The following is a 21,374-nucleotide window of genomic DNA, read 5'->3' as shown; positions in this document are numbered from 1 at the left end:
TTGTTAACAGGGGTACCCCTTCTGGAATTGATTTGACAGTGATCAGGGAAGTAACAAAAGCCATAGTAGCAACTTTCCTTACTGGGGACCAGGAACTCTTCTAAATCCCTTGCAGTGAGGGGTCTCATGTCATTCACACACCACCCCTATGAGTGAGATGCTATTCATCTCCCCATTCTACAGATGAGGGAACTGAGGCACACAGAGATGAAGCACCTTGCCCAAGGTCACACAAGTAGTGAATGGTTGAACTTGGACAATACTCAGGTTTACCTCTCTATCCGTCCTTTCCTGGGAGTGTGACACTGGATTGGGAAAGTGAGGTGATGCCTGGAGTGTGTCCAGCACAGAGCAGGCGTGCTAGAGATGTCAGTCTGTCTCACCCACTGAGGCACCCTTTGTGCGATTGATGTCTCTGGGACACAGGAGGTGCCCACAGCAGCCTCAAATGTTCAGAATAGGCCTGCTGGCCTCCTGCCCTCCTGGCCAGACCATTCTCCCCACCCTGTGCCCTTTTCCCATGGAGAAAAATACTCAGTTCATTTGTGTCAAAATCCGCATTGTTCAGAGTTCGCAGGGCCCTGGCAAGACCCTAAGGGCAGGTGGTGTCCGTGCCCAGTTCCCTCCCCTGGCTCTGGCCTCGGCCCTGAACTCTGCCAGGAAGGCACTCAGATCTCAGGTGGAGGCTGCCGAGCTCTGAGGCCACAACAAAGAGCTCCCTGCAGAATGTGGGCCACAGAATGAAAGGCAGGCATCTTAACCATTCAGCAGGGCCTGGCAGGAAGATGCCAGTGACACCGTAGCCTGTGAGCCGCACTCAGGGACAGTGGGAAGTGGCCAGAGCAGATAGAGTGGAGCTTTGGCACCAGCCGAAGCCCTTGATGTGGTCGGTGCCCCACCAGCGTAAATTACCCTAGAGTGCCCCTGCCCCTGGGCTCAGCTTCCCAGCTCCCAGGACTGGCCTCATCTCCCCTGGGTCCCTGAGGCACCTAGGTTATAGTAGAACGTTCAATTTGTAGTTCAAGCTAAATAATACCAATTATTATTATCATTACCGTAACTAGCAATCTTCATGTGTCAAGCCTTACTTGGCGGCCAGGTACTATCTGCAAGCTTTCATGGGTACGAGTCTTGCAGAATCCTGGGAGGTACATACAGGTCCTCAGATAACATCATTTTATCATAATTGATAAGAAAAAAAATGGCTTCCCATCCAGGGCCACTGTCTGTGTGCAGTTTGCGTGTTCTCCCTGTGGTGTTTGTGTGTTCACCCTGTGGAGTTTGCATGTTCTCCCCATGGAGTGTGTGTGTGCTCCCCATGGAGTTTGTGTGCTCACCCCATGGAGTTTGTGTGTTCTCCCCATGGAGTTTGCATGCTCACCCCATGGAGTTTGCATGCTCACCCCATGGAGTTTGTGTGCTCACCCCATGGAGTTTGCATGCTCACCCAGTGGAGTTTGCGTGTTCACCCAGTGGAGTTTGCGTGTTCACCCCATGTGGGTTTTCTCCAGGTCCTCTGGTTTCCTCCCACATCCCAAAGCCATGCACGCTAGGTGAAATGGCACGTCTCAGTGGTCCCAGAGTGGGTGAGTGCAGTTATGTGTGTGATCGGTGCCCTACCCGGGGTGGGTTCCCTCCCAGTGTCCTGAGCTGCCAGGAGAGGCTCTGGCCACCTGCAGCCCTGAACTGGAATCATTGGGTAAATCATTATCTTCCTTGTTTTTACTAATCTGTCTTAAAGGTATATATAGCTCACATTTATTTCAGTGTTTAATATTTAGACGTTTTGGTGTCTTTATTCAGAAGTTTGGTGATGTTTTTGTTATTAGAAATACATTTAGTGTGTGTAGGAGTTTAGCTCTTGTTTACATCCATTAGCCTGTGGTAACATTGAGTTTGTTATACATCTTTTCACTAAAAGTTGCGAGATTTCCAAGAACCTATGAACCTGTCAATTTACTGTACTGTCGCAATCCTGTTTTAGAGATGAGAAAACTAAGGCACAGAGAGGGCAAGTAACTTGCCCAAGGGCACCCAGCTACTGACCACAGAGCCAGGATTCAAACCTGTGTTTTCCACCATCTTGCTATACCGACTCTTTGTATCAGCTGATCTGAGCGACTGCCCCTTGCATTTTACCTGAATGTGTCCTCATACCCGTTCTGTGACCTCAGGCAAGTTGCTCTGCCTCAGCTCTGTCATTGGTACGATGGGGCCACAGCGCCCACCTCATTAGGGAAACGGTGGGGCTCCAAGGGGAGGATGCCTATAAAGGAGATGGCGCACAGCTCCTGGCGCATCACGTGCAGTCAACAAATAGGATTGGCGAGGGGCCTCATTGTCCTTTGGGGCACTCACTCTTACTTTTCTGAGTTGCCAAAAACACTCCCACTTTCTTTGCATTCCAGTCAGGCCAGGCTAAGGGAGGATACTCTCTGGGCAAAGGACCAAGACACAGAGACGAGCCCTGATGTTTATAAGCCTGGGCAGTAGCGTGTGTCTGTGTGTGTGTTTCTGTGTGTGTGTAGTAAGTAGGATGGGTATGCCTGACACATAAGCATTGCTTGGGCTGTGTGTGTGTGTGTATGTGTGTGTGTGTGTGTGTGTGTGTGTGTGTGTATGTAGGGGAATAGGTATGCCTGACACATAAGCATTGCTTGGGACCTGTGTGTTTGGGGGTGGGGTAAGGAGGAGCACAGGTATGCCTGACACATAAGCATTGCTTGGGATAGGATGTTTACATCTGGCCACAGATGCCACCTGTTCTCCCTTGTCTCCAGGGCATAGCACAGAGCCTGGCTCTTAGTAGGAGCTTATTAGTGCCCAGGTGCCATGAAGAGAAGGAGGAGGACTCGCTGCTCAAGCAGCAACCATAATGTCCTGCCTTCCAAGGCAGTTACAAGAACTCATTATGCTCCGCGACCAGGCTCAAGCTCTCTGCTTATCCAGGTTCCTTATTGGCAGCCAAAAGAAGCTTGTTGTAAACCCCCAGCCCCTCCCCAGCAAGCGGAAGCCTTCATTTTATCCATTGTCCCTGTATAATGGCAGGGCATTATATTTTTCCTTGCAAGTGATGCTTGCAAAACACCTGTCAAATTGAACAGCGAAGGACCGGGCTTTCAAAGTCATTGTAAAAGTTGGCCTGAGTAGGCAAAGACCTTGACAGGAGACAGAGATGCTTTCAAAAGGGAATAGCAAGACAGACGTTTTCCACCAAACTGCCCTCCCCGTCTCCCCTGTCCTCTTCCTGCCCCTGCCCACTGCCCCACGCCTCCCTCCCTTCCTTGCTGGCCAAGAATCAGGTTTCTCATCTCCAGCACAGCAGCCCCGTGGTAGGTGAAGTGCTATTCTTCACTGCCTTGCATGTGGGAGTTTGAAAAGAGAGAGCAAGGAGGGAAGAAAGAGGAAAGTCCGCCGCTGGCTGTGTCCTTTTCTTCCCGAGCGTGTTACAAACCAGCAGGGTCACGGCATCGAGAAGCTTTCAGGGCCGCGGCAGGCCACAGTACCTGCGAGCGCAGCCGAGAGAATATAATGGTATGGAAGAAATCCGTGCGCAGAACCCTCTGTTTTACAGCACTCACAGCCAGGGAGGCCAGGCAAACAGGCTTTTATTTGGCCGGGAGCGTGGCTCTGCTTCCCGTGTTGTCTTATTCCAGCTGGGGAGGACTGATGGGCTGTGGTTAGCGTCTCTACCTTTCACCTCCAGAGCTGGGAGCGCAGACATGACCAGCATGGCAAGTGGCTGGCAATGGCGCCTTCCCCCACCTGCCCAAGCCAGGCTGGGCTGGGGCGGGAGATCTATGAGCAGAGCGCCCGGAGAAGCGCTCTTCCAGCACAGATGGGTGGCTGTCCCCATGGGTCGCCGGCCACTAGCAAACAGTCACCCTCCCAGCCTCACGGGGGGCAGGGAAGGAGCCTGCTTGCTAGATCCCTGGTCCCAGCAGCCCCCACTGACCCCGGCCTCCACTGCCTCCCAGCCAGAGTGTCAAAGATGCAGCTTTTCCCCCACACCCCTCCTTCTCGTGATTCCCTTGTCATGCCCTTCCCCTGGTCCTCCTCGACTACCATAACCTGCCATCAGGTGCTCACGTGTGCAATTAGGATCCTTCTCTGTGTGACACTTTATCCTTTGAGGGGGTCCAAGGCCCTTTGCCCACCCTGCCTGGACCCCACATCTAACACAGAGAGGAGGCACTCAGTGACCATTTGTGGGGTGAAAAAAAATGAACATACATAAAAACCTAATCATCAGAATGATGATTAGAATTTAATTGAGCATCTAATAGGTGCTGGACACTGTGTGAGCGTTAACTCGGTTCATCTTCACGGTTCACCCCACAAGGAAGGAAGCCGGGGCTCAGAAAAGCTGGCTAACGTGCTCCAGGCCCCACAGTTAGCCAGGTGTGCAGTTGGCACTGGAGCCCTGTGTGGTCGAAGCCAGATATTCCTAACTGGGTGCTTCGAAGCACTGCTGGTCTGAAAAGGCAATCACATAAGTTCTTATAAAGATCAAGTCAGAGGGAAAGGAAAGAAAGAGGGCAAGAAAGCTTTGTCATGGACCTACCATGTGCAGAGAGTGATACCGGCTGGTTTTACATAACTCGGTCTCATTTCAGGCTCACAGCTCCCTGAAGAACAGCGTTGCTCCCATTTTACTGAAGCACAAACCCAGGGCAGTCTAGTGCCCAGCCTGAAGGCATACAGGTCTGGACACTACAGAACTGTAGTTAATGTCTATACCTGGGTGTTCCATCGTACCCTGTATCCTCAGCACCTCCTAAATCCCAAATTGCCCTCTCTTTATTGGATCTGGGCTCCTGATCCAGGTACAGCAGCAGTTGCAAACCACAGCCTACAGTCTATTTTTATAAATGAAGTTGTATTGGAACACAGGCATGCCCATTTGTTCATATATCATCTAGGGCTACTTTCTTCCACTGCAAGGACAAAGCTGAATGGTTGTGACAGAGACCCTATGGCCCACCAAGGCTAAAGTATTTACTTTCTGGCTCTTCAAAGAAAGGTCTTGCAGCCCCTAGGCCTTATGAAGTGGCTGCCCTTATTTTATCCAAAAGCCAGAGGTGGCTAGTTCCTCCCACGGTGACTCCCCGCTTTCTCAGAGCATATAACTCTAGAGGCATCATGACTGCACCCCCAGTGCCCTGCAAGTGGAGTCCTGTGCTTAGATCTCCAGCTTCCCTGGATAGGAGGCCCCATTCATTCATTCAACAGTTCTTCACTGATGACCTTATTATCAAGCCATGCTCTAGGCACTGAGGGCAAAGCAGTGTACAAAAGAGAAAGTCCTCCCTCATGGAGCTGATATTTGAGTGAGAGAGACAAATGATTGCCCCCCTCCCCTGCCCCACCAAAAAAAATAAATAGCAACAAAGTTCTAATGATACCAAGTCCTGTGGTGGAAATTAGAAAGGGTAACATATGGTTGGATGCAGTGGCTCACACCTGTAATCCCAGTGCTTTGAGATGCCAAGGCAGGAGGATCACTTGAGCCTAGAAGTTTGAGACCAGCCTGAGCCACATAGTGAGACCCCGTCTCTAAAAAAAACTTTAAATTAGCCAGGCATGGTGGCGCACACCTGTAGTCACAGCTACTTGGGAGGCTGAGGTGGGAGGATCGCTTGAGCCCAGGAGTTTGAGGCTGCAGCAAGCCATGATTACGCCACTGCACTCCAGCCTGGGCAACAGAGCAAGACCCTGTCTCTTTAAAAAAAGAAAAGAAAAGAAAGGATAGCATAATGAGCTCTTCAGGACCAGAGAGGGAAAAGAGAGATTCCAAATATGGTGGTTGGAAAGTCTTTCTGCCAAGTCAGCATTTCTGTGTGATTCAAAGGGACCAACCAGCCAAAAATCTGGGGAGAACCATCCCAGGTAGCAGAAGCCACAGGTGCCAAGGTCCTGGTCAGAGTGTGTTCAAAGCAGGCAGAGAAGCCAGCAGGGCTTCCTCCTGGGGCCTTATCTGGCCTGGCAGGAAGCCCAGCTTGTATTCAAGGTGCAGTGGGAAGCTCCCAGAAGATTTGAGGAGAAGAGTCTCAAGACCTGATTCACACTGTCAGACCTCATCCCCTGCATTGTAGAGGGGCAAGAATGGAGGGAAGAGGTCCCATCCAGGCCAACAAGGGCCATGGAGCAGAGGCTGTGGAGGTGGGGAAGCAGGTGGATTGAGCATTTTGCGTAGAGCCAGCCAGACTTGCTTCTGGAAGGCAGAAAAATCAAAACTGGTGCATAGGTTTTTGCTCCAAGCCACTCACAGGATGGTGGTGCTGCGTGGTGAGCAGAGGCCCAGGAAGCTGGGAAGAACAGGTGGCTGGGCAGGGGTGTTCTGAACATGTTGAAGTTGAGACACCTATTAGGACTCCCCTCGATGTCAGGCAGATAGATCTATGAGTTGGGAGCTCAGGGGCGAAGTCTGGGCTGAGATATAAATTTGGAAGTCATCAGCAGACAGATGATATTTAAAGCCTGCAAGAGTTCACCCCCCTCCCCACTTCCATAACTTAATCATTCACAGGACCGTACATTTTCAAAAGACTGGAGACCGAGAGAGCCCGTTATCCCCACGTCAACCCTTGCAAATAGGCCGCCTTGATCTTGCCCATGAAAACATAATCATCGGGCTTTAAAACTCACAGTCAGGAAAGTTCAAGCAAGGATGTGAAGCCACAGAATTTATTATTCAAAATATCCCTTGGTGGTGGTTCCTTCCATCCACCTGGAGACAGAGGTTTTCTGTAAGCTTCCCATTTTCATTCCTTCACCTGGGTCCTTCTCGTTTTCTCCTGGAGACTTGACTGTGGCAGCCCTTCCTCCAGAGGTGTTGAAGGCCTAAGCAGGAGGCGTGCAAAGAGGGAGACTGTCCCAGATTGCCATAGCGGGTCCTGACAGGAAAGGCCGAGACTGAGTGGGGCGTGGGGATATGCGGGTGATTTATCCCTGACCTCTTTGAAATGATCACTTTTCAGCCAAAAGTGGTGGCTCATGCCTGTAATCCCAGCACTTTGGGAGGCCAAGGTGGGTGGATCACTTGAGCCCAGGAGTTCGAGACCAGCCTGGCCAACACGGTGAAGCCCTGTCTCTTCTAAAAATACAAAAATTAGCCAGGCGTGGTGGCGTGCGCCCATAATCCCAGCTACTCAGAAGGCTGAGGCAGGAGAATCACTTGAACCTGGGAGACAGAAGTTGCAGTGAGCCGAGATTACACCACTGCACTCCAGCCTGGGCAACAGAGTGAGACTTAGTCTCAAAAAAAAAAAGAAAAAAGAAATGATCACTTTTTGTGTTCAGGGTGGTGTGTTTTAACCTATCTCCAGCTCCTGGTCACATTGGGAAGTGGTTCCAGGAGAGGTTGAGGTTGCCTGGGAAACCCACTCTTTCTCACACCCCTGGCTACCTCAGCTGCTGGAGGCTGAATCCAGAGGAGGAAAATCAAGGAGAGGGAATTCTTTTGGTCAAAGCAGTTCCCAAGTGTGCGCCCAAGTGGTGCACATGGCTGGCCATGCAGGGAGCCACGATCAGAGAGCAAAATCCTTCTCCCTGCAGCGGTGCAGGGAGGCTGGGGGGCCTGGAGGCCAGCTGGAGCAGGTATCGCCCAGTCACCCCCTCCTACTTCCTTCCACTCCCCACGCCTGAGCCTCGCTTGGCAGTGTTTTGGAAATAATTCCAAGTGCTTCGGCAATATCCCGCACACTCTCTTCCCCTTCCCCCGGGAGCGGCTGTCCGTGTGGGGAAGGTACTTGTTCCCAATCCAGCTAAATTGTTATTGACTTGTGTTCTCTGCGTTCCGCAAACATTTCACTCAGCCGTCGCCAGCAAGGCCAGGAATCCCTGCTAGGGCTAACGGGGAAGCCAGCTGTGCCGGGCCATTTCTCGTGCTCTTCCTCATCGATCACGGAATTAAACTGACAGAAGGAGAATTTCAGAGTGACTTGGGAGGGGCAGGGGCTGGGCCGGGATTGGACAAGGGTTTGGGGACTTGGGGACCACAGTGCTAGAAACAGGGACAGGAGGAGGGTAGGCTTCCCTCCAGGGTTGTAGCTGGTGGTAGGGGGTGGCCAGTTTTATTTCTGAACTGTAGGCTGGCCCAGCCCGGAGAAACCCAAGGAAAACACACAGACAAGGTTTTTATTACTGTTTCATGACCACAAGTGAAACTAGTGGCGTTCGGTAGACAGAGAGGAGAGAGAGAAAAGAGCAGAGACCACACTGGCAAGTTGTCGGCTGAAATTAGATCTTTATTTTGCGTACCAGATATGAAAACAATAGTTTTGAATGAATATCACTATTTTCCTATTGGAAGATTTGACCTGAAAATCAAGATTCTGACCTCTTCTGAAAAATCAGATTTGGCCAGCCTGGTTCCACATTCCCACAGGGTACCAGGCCCAAGGAATGGCTGCACGTTTATATGAAGGCTGGATTTCCCCTTCCCCACAATGCGTAGCCCTCCCTGTAGTCTCCCCCGACCCCCTGGACTGTTTGATGCCATCATATCTATCGACCCTCAAGCCTTTGCACTTACACAGCCTGGTACAGACACCACTATACCTTGGCCCTATGAGATGTTACCAGCTGCTCCCTTTCAGCCTCTGCTTTCCAACCCAGGGCCTATGCCAAAAGAAAAGAGATCAGTAACTAATGTGGACCAAACCCTAAGACTTGGGAGATTCCTCCAGACCTGAGGCAGAGGAATAAGAGATGCCTTCCCACCTTTCCTGGTTCTTTTTCCCTTTTCCCTCTGCAGTGAGTCACCTTCACCGGGACACTCCCCTTGCTTCCCAGCCTGCACAGGTCTCCCAGTATCTGTAACTAATACAAACACGTGGGACCAAGTCTAGAAGCCCCCAGGCATAGCTCACGCCCACAGCCCTAGCTCAGGATAACTCCATGGGTATCCCGGCTGCAGCACCTTCACCGGCCCCTGTGTATGGGGTTGTGCATGGCCAGTCATAGAATTCTGCACACACACAAGACACCCAGAGCACAGAGGGAAGTTACTCCACCCACCGACCCAGAGTCCAGCCACTCAGGGAGCCCAAGTCCTCAGCACCAAGATTAATAACATCCGTCATCATAGCAGTCATAATATCCCCTGCCCACCCCAGGCCATTTGCATCAGAACCTCTGGAGGTAGGATCCAGGCATCAGTGGGTTCCTAGCTGATTCCGTCAGACAGCTGGATTGAGAACCAGTGGCCTTTGAAAAGGAAATTGCTGCTACATGGCCCGGGTCTGTTCATGCTTTTCCTGTTGAGACCTCCCCCTCCTAGGGAGGCTGGGCTAGTGTCCCCCGCTGCAGGGCAGGCTTTGCTGTGCTGTGCCAGCAAGGCTGGAGCCAACCCTATCTGATCAGCTCAAGGTCCTGCTTGGAAAGTGTGGCCACTTGACTCTTCAGAGCCCTAGTGGGGCTGCTTCCTCATCTGAAAAGTGGGACAATGATGTTACCCAGCTGGTGGAATTTATGTAGGAAAGTCCAGAGCCAGCCTGCTGCTTAGAGCCAGCAGGCGCCTGAGGAGTGGTCCCTGTGGCTCGCCCCTCAGCCTTATCTTAAGCAGCTGGATTTCCCCTTTGCTGGGCACTGCCTGTCCTCTGGGGTGGCCTTACAGGACCCTTTGATTGTTAGCTTTCATGTTTGCCTGGCACCTCAACGGGCCAGGCCCTGCGCTAAGTGCTCTCCTCTTTATCTCATCAAATCCCCTGTGGTGGGTGCTACTACTGTGTCCTGTCTACAGAAGAGTAACTTTGGTAACTCAGAGAAGGGTGGGACCACCAAGTGGCAGCACTCAGGTCCCACCTCGTCCTGTCCACCCTGAGCCCCAGTGTGGCCCCTGTGGCTGGTGGTTTAGTTTATCCTGTGGAGTTTTGTTCACTGCCATATCGCCAGCATCATTCCTGGCACATAGAATATGCTGGGTCATGCTTGCTAAGAGTGACTGAAGGCAGGAACCCTTACGGTCCCCATGAGATAAGCAGAGCAGGCACCGTCCCCATTTAACAGGTGGGAGCACTGAGGTAAGGAGCTTAGCAGCTCCTGGGAGTCCCACAGTGGCAGAGGCCAGTCTGCGGCCCAGGCTCCTGCCCACCCGCTCTGCACAAGGACCCTCTCAGATCATACCTAGTTCTTAGAAGGACTCGCTGTGTTTAAAAAAGGCACAACTGGCTGGACGTAGTGGCTCACGCCTATAATCCCAGCACATTAGGAGGCCAAGGCGGGTGGATCACTTGAGCTCATGCCCAACATGGTGAAATCTCATTTCTACTAAAAATACAAAAATTAGTTGGGCCTGGTGGTGCACACATGTAATCCCAGCTACTTGGGAGGCTGAGGCACAAGAATCGTTCGAACCCGGAAAGCAGAGGTTGCAGTTGAGCCGAGATCGCTCCACTGCACTCACCTGGGCAACAGTGTGAGATTCTATTTAAAAAAAAAAAAAAGGCACAGCCCTAAAACAGCCTCCTGTATCAATAAAGGGACATTGGCTTGGTCTTAGGAGCCAGGCCAATCTCCTGAAGAGTACCCTTTATTCTGTGTGTACCTAATGTGTGCCTGCTGTACACAGAGCCCTGAGATGCAGACCCATCTGGGTAGGAGAGCTCTGCCCGTGGGACCTGCAAGATCTGAAGCCAGGGAGGACAGGGAGAGACCCAGGCAGAGGTACCAGCAGCTGAGGGTGGGGGTCTGGCTCAGCCAGCCTTCCAGAGCAGTCAGCCTCACAAGCCAGGCCAGCCTCCGGGTGCCCAGCCCCCTGCAGTACCCGCACCATGGCACCTTCATACTCCCCAAGGGTGGGAGCTACAGGTGGCTGGTGTCCCCCGGCAGCCTAGGACTGCACACCACTGAGTCTGAAGATTGTGGTGCCTCATTCTGGCCTCCACGCTCTGCCCCAACCTTCTTCCTCCCCTCGCCCACCTGTGCCTCTGCCCCCAGCCCTTCACCCTGGCCTCTTGGAACCATTTCTGTCTCTGACTTAGCAGAGTTTGTCGAAGCCTTGCCTATCTTCTGTCTCGGGAAGTAGCAACTGAGGAGCCTCCAGGAACAGGTAGAAAAGCCCCCGTAAGTGAGGCTTCCTGTCTCCAGGGGCAGCTAGTGCACAGCGTCGTCAGTTACCTGTAGGCAGGGAGGGGACAGGTCTGCCACACTCACAGGTTAGCCATTCCAGGTTCAAGAGAAACTAGAGGTGCAGATTCTCATGTAGCATCTCCCTGTTTTTGAACATTAGTCACTGATTTCTGTATTCATGGCAAATCATGTCAGCAAATCCAGACGCTCTTCTGTGGGCCCACAGTGGGAGGCCCTGCTCCATCCCATTGGTCCATTGGTCACTTTTTTTTTTTTTTTTTTTGAGACCGAGTCAAGAGCTGCTGTTGCTATCCTCCTGTTATAGAGGAGGGGAGCGGCCCACCCTCATGCTCTCAGTACAGATTCCATCAACAGCAGTGAGAATGACCAGCCTGTATTGACAGCTTGCCGTGTGCTAGGCACTATTATGAAGGCCTTACATACAGATATTCATTCTTTTAATACCCTTACACACCCCAGGCGTGTAAATTTCATCACCATTCAGTAACTGCAGAAACTGAGAGCAGCCCAGAGAGGTGAAGTAACTTACCCGAGGTTACCCAGCCAGGAGCAGCAGGGTTTGATCCTGGCAGCTCACCCACCCAGCACCCTGCATCTAGCACCCTCCACCCTGCACCTCAGGCCTCTCCGCTCAGAATCCAGCCCTGGGCTTCCTGGCCCAGTGCTTTTCCCCTCCCCGAGCTGTTCACTGCTGCCTCTTCCCAGGGTTCCTTTCAGAACTCCCTTCTCCCCTTATCAGCCACGCTCTTCTCCCCCGGCTTGCCTTTCCTCAACGTCTGCTCCTGGAACAAAACCCCAAGAAGTGCTTTCTCTTGTCCTCCCCCCGCCGCCCTTTCTCCCTGCCTGCGCCTTTCTCCCTGCCTGCCTGTGCCTCCCATGCAGGGCCGACAGCGCCAGCCAGGGAAGGGAGAGACACAGGCTGGCATTCTGTCAAGGAATTAATTGAAAAATAAAATCATTAGGTGGGAACTCCAGAAATGCAAAAACAGTGGTTGGAGGTTGGTGGGGAGGGGGGCAGGACTGGGGGGTTGTCGGGGGACGGCTGAGCTTTTTGTCAAGTTAATTTCTCGGGTATTGATGTTTGGTGACATTCACTTGTTGTTTATCTTCGGGTGCAGCTGTAATACTGAAAGAAAATGCACAGCTTGTTTCGTTTATTTATTTTACACCTTTCTCCGGTTCTGCATTATGTTTGTTTGGTGAAAACCCACTGAGGCTTTTGAAGTCGGGGAAGTGGGATTTCAGCAGCTGTTCCCTGCAAACAGGGTGCTCCTCAAGGAAGCAGGGCCAGCGGGAGGTGCGGGGTGTCATTTGGTGGGAACTCAGGGCCTGACGTGACCTCCAGGGGGCAGTTGGGGGCCCAGCCTGAACCCTGGCAGATATGCCAGGCCCAGGAGCACGGAGGCTGGCTTATGATACATGAGTACATAGTTGGCAGGTAAAGGAATGAGATGTTTTGGTTCATCAAGGCCACAAAGCCAGGGTCTGTGTAAGAGCCCCCGCCCCGTGAGCGCTCACTGTCCCAATGACCAAGAGAGACACGAAGTCAACACCTTTCCTAGCAATAATAGTAACACAGATGTTAGTCTCAGCGCCATCGACTGAGCCCTAACCAGGGGCTGGGCATTGCCCTTTTTACTCATTTCAGCCTCACCACAACCCCTAGTATTTCCATTTTACAGGTTAGAAATTGAGGCACAACTATCTGGTTCTTTCTCCATCTCCCCCTGCCAGACCAGAAAGCCTTAGGTGGGGCCGAGCCAGGCTTGCTCCCCACCATGCCCGACCCAGAGCAGGTGCTGCAGGTGTCTCCATCATGTGAGGGGATGAGAGCAGGAATGAAGGCTCTGAACAACTGCTCTTGGTCTCATCTCAGCTGCTGTTTGTCTTTCAGCAACCTACACTACTTGACCCTCAATTTTCCCTGTCATTCACTCCCTCAGTCTCTCAGCACACATTTATTGAGCATCTACTATGTGCCAGGCACAGTTCTGGGCATTGGGAATGGAACAGTGGACAAAACAGGCAGAAACCCCTGCCCTCCTAGAGCGGACCTTCCAGCCAGGAAGACAGATAATAAAGTGGAAACATGACACGCAGTGAGACTGGGAGACATGCTGTGGGGGAAGTGGACAGGAAAGGGATTAGGAAGTGTACATCAGGGCACTCTGGAAGACTTGGGATTTTAAATAAGGAGGGAAGCTTCACTGAAAAGGTAAGGCCCCTGAGTGGCTCCGCGGAGGAAGAGCATTCCAGACCAAGGGAACAGCAGGTGCAAGGCCCTGAGGTGGGAGTGCTGGAAGCCAGGAGCCAGCAAGGGGCCCGAGTGCCTGAGCAGAGTGGGAGGGAAGCAGAGAGGTGGCAGGGCCCGCTCAGTGGCCCTGGCAGCCGACGTGACAGTTTTAGCTTTTCCCCAGGTGAGATGGTGCCCCTGGAGGCTTGAGCAAAGGAACGGCATGCCGTGATGGAGGATTTAACAAGCTCCCTCTGGCTGCCGTTGGAGACCAGACTCCTGGGAGCGGGGGCAGAGGAAGCCAGAGGCGATGGTGGCGCGGCCCAGGGGTGCAGGAGCATGGGGAAGAAGCACCCCAAGTCCAGGTCTATCTTAAAGGTTGAGCCAACACAATGGATGGGGCTAGAATTCGCTCCTCGCCAGTCCCTTCAAGTTGTCAGGATGTGGGAGAGAAGAAAAAATCCCATGCCGCCACCGCTGGCCATCCCTTAGACCCCAGGCCAGGCCTGGCCCAGGAAGGCAGGGACCCTGCCCCAGGAGTGAGCTGCCATCCCCAACTCATGTTAGCAGATGGGAGGGGTGCCAGTGATCACCTGCAGGCCCTGTTTTGTTGCGTTCTATTTTCCAACTCCTATTACCTGCCCACAAATTCAATTTCCAGAGGCCATTGTGCACCTCCAGGGCTGGCGATTATAAGGAAACCAAGAGTGTCTAGGAGAGCGCAAGGAAGGAGAGGAAGCCAGAGTCTGAGCCCCAGGCCGCCAGCCCCCACCACCCCAGCCCACCCTGTCCCCCTCTCCCTTTTCATGATTAACAATGATGGGTACAGCTGCCAGGCCTTGAGGCTCCCAGGTGGCAGGCAGGTGGGCACCTCCCGCACCTTCTGCACGCTCGCCATGGGGCAGGCTCTGCTGTCTCTCACTCACCCTTGCTCCGTCCGCTCATTCCCCTTTCTGGGATATTTCACAAGCACTTGCTAGGTGCCAGGCGGTGTGCTAAGGCCAGGGACACAGCAGTGAGTGAGACAACATCCCACACAAAGAAAGGCCTGCAGCAGTGTGGGTAATAAAAAGTGCCAGGGGGTAGGGTGGCATTGGAGCTGAGGGGTAGAGGGAGAGGGAGATCTGGGTGCTGCCGGTGCAAATGTCTTGAGCAGGGGGAGGTGGGCCAGCTCCAGTGACGCCTCCAGAGGAACTTGGGGCTTTCTTAGGGAGTGGTGGATCTGACGCACATGTTTTAGAGGGATCCCTTGGTGGGAGGGAGGCCTCTAGTGAGGGGCTAAGAGGTACTTGGATTGGGGTGCAGCCGTGGAGATGATGAGAAACGGGGTCAGTGTTTGAATTGATTTGGGAGGGATGAGATTGAAGAAACAGGCTTAGAGGTGAAATCGCTCGCCCAGGAACACCCAGAGGGAAACCAAGTCTTCATCTCTGGGCCAAGCACTGTGCTGGCCCTGGGGAGGTCTCAGCAGAAAAGGCTAGGCTGCTGCTGTGAGCTCCAGGGAGCTCACAGCCTGCAGATAAATGGAGGTAAAGGGCCTCAGGGTGATTTGTTTGGGGAGGTGTTTGAGCCATGGAAAGGGAGGAGATTTGGACAGCCTCTTTACACTGCCTCTGTACAAATCAAGCCTTATCTGCGAGCAAGGCTGCCCATTGACAAGTGGTTAGACTAGCAGAGGGACTGACAGAGGAAGCCAGCCTGGATTCCAGCCTCCCCCAGCTTCACTCTTTTCCCGGAGGGCCAAGGGGCCCCACACGTCCTCTCCTGCCACCATTGATCCCCTTGGAGTTCTCTGCCTAGAACCCAAGACTTTCATAAAAAGCAGAAAGACTGTGGGCTTAGGTGTGACTGGGGTTCGAATCCTGGCTCCACCACTTCCTAGCTGGGTGACTTCAGACCTGCCTGTCCGTGCCTCAGTTCCATCTCCTGCAAGAGGCAGCATACCACCTGCCTGTGGGGTTACTGACAGGAGTGGAGCCATGGCTCATGATGGTGCCTAATTAGGAGATGCTTGTGGGGCTGAGCCCACCCTGCCCTTTCCTACCTCCATGCTTTTCTTCATGACCCTGAATCCCCTCTCCTCACAGAAAACTCCTCTGCATTCTTCAAAGCCCAAGTCAGATAGTCCTCCTCTTCACAGCCACCTCTAATTGTCATTCCCTCCATGCCTCCTCTGGAATCCTTGAGCTTTGCATCTGTTCTATTCACCCACCACTTATTGAGCACCTGCTGTATGCCAGCCATGTACTACACCATTAGCCTGGCCTCCAAGAAAACAGAAACAGCTTCTACTTGTCTCCCCAGCCATTGCCCACTGCTTGGCTCAGCCTCTCTGAAGGGTTTCAGCTTCCTCCAAGCCAAGCTCTGACCTGCTGTGAGGAAGCAGCACAGGAGACCCTCTCCCTCTTTTTTCGGGAGGGAATCCTTTCCCCTGTGGGTGGAAGATGGGGAGGGGATGGCCAGGGAAGCAGGAGAGTTTCTGGGGGTGCGAGGGAGGCAGCCCCGCCATGGTGATGCTGAGACTAACCCTAGTGTTTCTCTCCCCTACTCCTTGTCTTTCTTCATTGCCCCGTCCTCTCTCCCCCTCCCGTTGTATCTTCTCTCCCTCCGCTCTCCCCCCACTTCCCTCTCTCGCATTCTCTCACTTCTTTTCTGTCTCCCCGCACCCGTGTTCTGCTCATCTCTCCCCTCTCCCTCCTTCCTCTGTCATTTCTCTCTTCCTGCCTCCCAACCCTCTCGGCTGTTCTTTTCTCCTCTCTTGCCATCTGGGCTCCCACAGAGCCCCCGAAGAAAAAGCGGTCTGTGGTGTTGGACGAGATCCTGGAGCAGCTGGAAGGCAGTGACAGCGACAGCGAGGAGCAGACCCTTCAGCTGTGAGCTGGCACCGAGAGGGTGCGTGGCTCCGGGGCCCTGGGGACCGGGACAGCCGCTCCAGCTTCTGCACTCCCCACCATGTGGGCTGGGGGACGGGGCAGGGAGTGGCAGGCGGCCCCACCCTGCACTGGTCCAAGGTCGGAGGGGACAGGGGATGAAGAAGGCCTCAGGCCACTGCCTGGCAGCCCAGGCATCCTGGGTTTCACCAGTGACGCGTTCTAGCAGACACTGACTGCACACCCGCTCTGTAGCAGACACGGAAGAGTGCAACACAGGGAGTGAGAACCCCTGCTCCCCCTGTCCCCACCCCAGGAGAGTAAGGGGACGGTGGCCAGCTCTCTGGCATCAGGCTGCCTGGACGTGAAACCCTGAAGCTGGGAGACCCTGGCCCAGTTTCCTTATCTCCTTGGGCCCAGCCTACCCCTTGCTAGCTAGTTCTTACCTCATAAGGTTTGAGAGAGAAATAAATGCAGTAATGCATGAAGAGTGCCGGGCATGGTGCTGAGCCCTGTTCCTGCTCTCCCTCCAGGGCTGCTGAGCTAGAATTCCCACCTATGTCTTTCCAAGGGACTGTTCACGGCTTGGGACTTGGTCTCTGTCCTGCCCCATCCTCATCACTTGGGACCACAAGCCCTGGTTCAGTCACCCAGGGAAGCCTCCCAGCGGCTCATGAAGCATCGAGCTCCAAGCCCGGATGCCAAGCTCCCTGTCTGAGCTGAATGATGTCACTCATGGTGGCCGCATTCTGCTCACGGGCCCAGAGCCCTGTGAAATGCATCAAGGTCCTCTCCGCTGGCCAACAGCATCCCCAGGCTTCTCTCGGGCGCCTGTGTTCACATTTTCTCCAGCCTGAGACGCAGCCTCCTGCCTGGAAGGGCCTGTGCCAGCACCAGCCAGAGGGCAAGATGGAGAGGGCAGAGCAAGAACTGCACTGCATCTCACTGTGGTCTGAATCCAGACATCGCCATTCCCGAGGTGCGACCTCAGACTAATGATGTCCTGTCTGAGCCTCCGTTTTTCTCTCTAGGAAATGGGGGTGATAATTGTGCCTACCTCAGATAGACAGTGCCAGAATTAAGTGAGTCAAGCCAAGTAAAGCCCAGAGAAGATTCTCATCAGCACTTTTGTTTGCTTCTTCATTTAGAATCACTGGGTGGGGCTCCAAGTGAGAGTTCGGGAATCTTCAGACTGTGCATAAAAGACGGTCTGTGCATTTTGGTGGGGATGAGGTTCCAGTCTTCATCCAGTTTTTGGAGTGGCCCAGAGCCCAGGCAAAGCCACACAAAGCTGGCAGCCTGCACGACCAAGCGTGCGCCTCGTGTCCTCTAGGGCAGGCACCCCCTTAGCCATGCAAGCTTATCCCTGAGAATTCGTGGAAACAAAAGACACAGAATGGCTCGTTCCCCAGCCCTTTAATTTTAATTTTTTTAGAGACAATGTGCAGTGACATGATCATAGCTCACTGCAGCCTCAAGTGGTCCTCCCACCTTAGCCTCCCAAAGCTCTGGGATTACAGGTGTGAGCCATCACGCCCAGCCACACTCTCCAGCTTTTATAGTGGGGTGGCTCACAGAGTCACATCGACCACAGCCTTCTGGATGTGGGGGCTGAACAGTGTCTCTGTTAAACCACACCCAGGCCGACCCTCAGGTGACCAGGGTCCCAAGTTGCCATGGGTCGTGTGGAATGACAGGGCTGGAGACCTACCCCATGCCTTCCCACTGCTCGAATCTGTGAGCTGGATCGTGTCCTGTTCGGTGGCACATGGCTCTTTCTAGCTGAACCTTCTGGTCTATACAATTTGTACTCACATTTCCATACCACCAGAGCCAGCGGGGATGACTGGCTGGTCACCAAAACTCAGGTGTAGACCCACGGGCCTGGTGCAGAGGCAGGCATCTTTTGGCACTGACTTAACTGGCCCAGAGGATGCTTGTAGAACCTCCCCCCAGAGCAGGATTCAGCATCGTCCAGGGCTTGGTGCGGGATGAGCAAACATGGGCTCTGTATTCGGACCTGCCTGGGCTCCATAACAGTCCACCACTCTCCAGCCTCGTGAGCCTGGGCAAGTGACTTAACCTGCTGAGTCCTCAGTCTCCTCATCTTTAAAATGGGGTGATGCAAGTAGCATCTCCGTCACAAAAGTGTTATCAGGCCCAGGCAGCTGCAGGCCCCTGCCAGAGCTCACACCGTGGAATGATGGGAATCAGGGCTGTCTGACCCTTCCTGCGTCACTGCCTTCCCTGTGGCCAAAACAAAAAGCCAGTGAGCTGGGGAAGGTTCAGGAACTACAGGAGAATGAAAGGTAGCAAGAGGAGGGAGAGCTTCCAGCCACTTGCCAGGCCTGGCCTGGAATTGGCAGTGGGGAGTGAGGCAGCCTAGAGACCATATACTGAGCCTGGCACCTGCGCCCCTGCCCCGGGCACGTGCTGTTTGGAAGGGGCAGATCTGTAAGCACACAGGAGTAGTGGAGTCCACTCCCACAGAGATCTGGGGGTGCCCCTTCATGCCGCGCCCACCAGACTGCACCCTCATCTCCTCTCTTCCGGCTCAGCTGTCCTCGTGCAGCCAGTGTGGCCTGACTGATCTGTGAGCTGGATTGTGTCAGTCTGCAGCTTCAAACCCTCTAGGGCCTCCCCGACGCGTGCAAAGTCGAGTCCCGCTGCTCACCCCAGCACCGAGGCCCCACCTCACCTGACCCTGCACTCGCTGTCCCGGCCTTCCTCCCTGCAGGCTCCCACCCCAGGGCCCTGGCGCTGCCTCTTCCCTCTGCCTGGGATGCCCTTCCCTCACATTCTTCCTGTGTGCCGCCTTTTTGTTTTCCTTTGAGATCTTAAATCACGCTTGTCCAACCCAAGCTTGGGCTTTGAATGCGGCCCAACACAAATTTGTAAACTTCCTTAAAACATGAGATTTTTTTGCAATTTTTTTTTTTTAGTTCATCAGTTATCACTAGATCACTAGTGTTACTGTATTTTATGTGTGGCCCGAGACAGTTCTTCCAGGGTGACCCAGGGAAGCCAAAAGTTTGGACGCCCCGGTTTAACTTCTGCTTCCTCACTGAGGGAGACAGCCCTCTAATCAGTTCGTCTGCAGTAACCACACCCAGCCCCAACCCCCTATCCCCCATCCCCTGTCCCTCTCAGTCACAGCACTCAGTACAGGGGACAACCTGGAGTGTGAGCAAGATCTCAGTGACCCAGAGCCTTTTACCCCCTCAAAAATAACTTTTAAACAGGAACTATGAAAGCAATTAAGATTTTTGTTACGATCATCATCATTGTTCTAGAATGCAGTAAAGTACAGCCAGGTAGCCATAAAGCGGAGCTCGGGAAAGTCGTTTGCCTGGCCCAGAGGAGGGGCTTCATCTCTTCTTCCTTTGGAGAAGAGGGACTGGTGAAAGCATCTTACGAGAAATTCCTCCATCCAGCGTGTGGGGGTTGAACTGGGAGACTCTAAGCCTTTGAGCCAAGGCAGCAAGGGACTGATAGTCACTGCTGTCACTGGGAGGGGGACATGGGAGCTTTCTGAAAGGTGGCTTCAGTTGTTTTTGAAGCAATGATGGGACGTTGGTAGACCCAGACACCCAGAAGATCTGGGAGAGAAACTCCAGAAATAACCCACAGAGGTGGCACTGAGGAGGGAGCACTCCTCCAGGGCAGTGAGCCCCCTGACCTGGCTCAGGACTGCTGCAGGGGGCAGGAAACTGCCTCAGCCACATCTCAGGGGGCTGTGACCCTTCCCTGCCAATATGGTCATCAGAGAGCCAGGAAAGAGAACCATGACAGGCTGGACCAGAGCACATGCCTAGGAAAGGAGAGGTGACACCAAGAGGCCAGAGGGGCCAAAGGGACACAGGGAGGTGGGAGGTCAGTAGGACACATGCCTCAGAAAAGCCAGAGGCACACATCTAGATGAGGCCTGTGACCCGGTGTCCAGAGTGTGGCTCAGTTAGCTGGGAGGAATGGGGACAGGCTGTTTCCAGAGTGGAGGGCTGGCTGGAACCGCATCTGCTGTCCTCACATCCCGTCTCCCACCCGCTGGGGGTCTCAGGGGCCTAGCCCCTTGAGCTGTGTCTCTGAAGCTCCCTTGTCAAGAGGTTTGTATTCAGTTTGGCCAGCAGTGGGCACTAGCGGGCGCCTGGAAGGCTGGTAGAAGAGAAACTCCAGGCATTCCGCCCTCTCCCTCTGTCCCCCGTGGCATCTCCACCAAGGGTCCACCCCTGGATGGATGAGGAGGGCCCTGGCATCTCTACTATAGGATGCACACAGTCAGACTGCAGGAGGGAGATGGGTGGTCAGACAGGTCCTAGAGAACAGACAAGGGTGAGGGACAGTGGGGCCTGGAGGAGGGACAGGAGCGAGGGACAGTGGGGACGGGAGGAGGAGAGCGGAATGCACAGGCCCTGACTCCAAAGGCCTGCGTTAGAATCTGTAGGCTCTCAGTGTCTCCAGGCCTTGTGTTCCATGTCTTTCAAATGGGTCCAGGAATTCCTGCCTCATTGGATTGGTTAAGACAGAAACAGAAGGTCCTGAATGGAAAGTAGTTAGCAGACTGTGTCATGCCTAGTGAGTACTTAGTAATGGTAGTTGCCATCATTATTGTGAACATAGCTTCAAAACAAGGCAAGCTTGTGGGGCTGCACCCAGCAGATGTCAGGCCAGCTGGGCCCACGTCCAGAGGCTGGGGTGGGATAGGGACTCACAGGGCACTGCGCCATGTTGGGGAGGAGCCTATGATCCAGGAAGGAGCCTGTAGGAGGTGCCCCCCGCCCACTGGCCCCAGTAGGCAAACCGGCACATTGTGTACCTGGCTATTCCTGCACAGAACCAAAGTTCAAGCCCAAATGGGCCAATGACTGTGGGGAAACAGGTGAGCACCCCCCCAGGAGCAGCTGACTGTTTGTTGCTGCATCTGTGTGTCTGTTCCTAACCCTTTCTTTTTTTTTTTTTTTTTGAGACAAAGTCTCGCTCTGTTCCCCAGGCTAGAGTGCAGTGGCGTGATCTGGGCTCACCTCCCTGGTTCAAGCGATTCTCCTGCCTCAGCCTCCCAAGTAGCTGGGATTACAGGTGTGCACCACCACACCCGGCTAATTTTTTGTATTTTTCGTAGAGACGGGGTTTCACTGTGTAGACCAGGCTGGTCTCGAATTCCTGACCTCAAGTGATCCACC

At 53.6% G+C, this 21,374-nt stretch overlaps 1 protein-coding gene across 1 annotated transcript in view; it reads left to right on the top strand.

Annotated features, from left to right (window-relative positions):
• RBM19 (RNA binding motif protein 19) overlaps positions 1-17,322 on the top strand; it is a 141,831-nt gene extending 124,509 nt beyond the window's left edge. The window contains exons 24-25 of the mRNA XM_003274428.2: positions 16,107-16,219; positions 16,731-17,322. Of these exons, the coding sequence (XP_003274476.1) occupies positions 16,107-16,204 (98 nt within the window). The 3' untranslated portion in view covers positions 16,205-16,219; positions 16,731-17,322. The remainder of the gene's footprint in view (positions 1-16,106; positions 16,220-16,730) is intronic.
• The last annotated feature ends 4,052 nt before the right edge of the window (positions 17,323-21,374 follow it).

Source organism: Nomascus leucogenys, chromosome 10 (genome assembly GCF_006542625.1).
Source record: "Nomascus leucogenys isolate Asia chromosome 10, Asia_NLE_v1, whole genome shotgun sequence".
NCBI lineage: Eukaryota > Metazoa > Chordata > Mammalia > Primates > Hylobatidae > Nomascus > Nomascus leucogenys.
The sequence above is the reverse complement of the archived record's forward strand: the minus strand, read 5'-3'. Positions and strand labels throughout refer to the sequence as shown.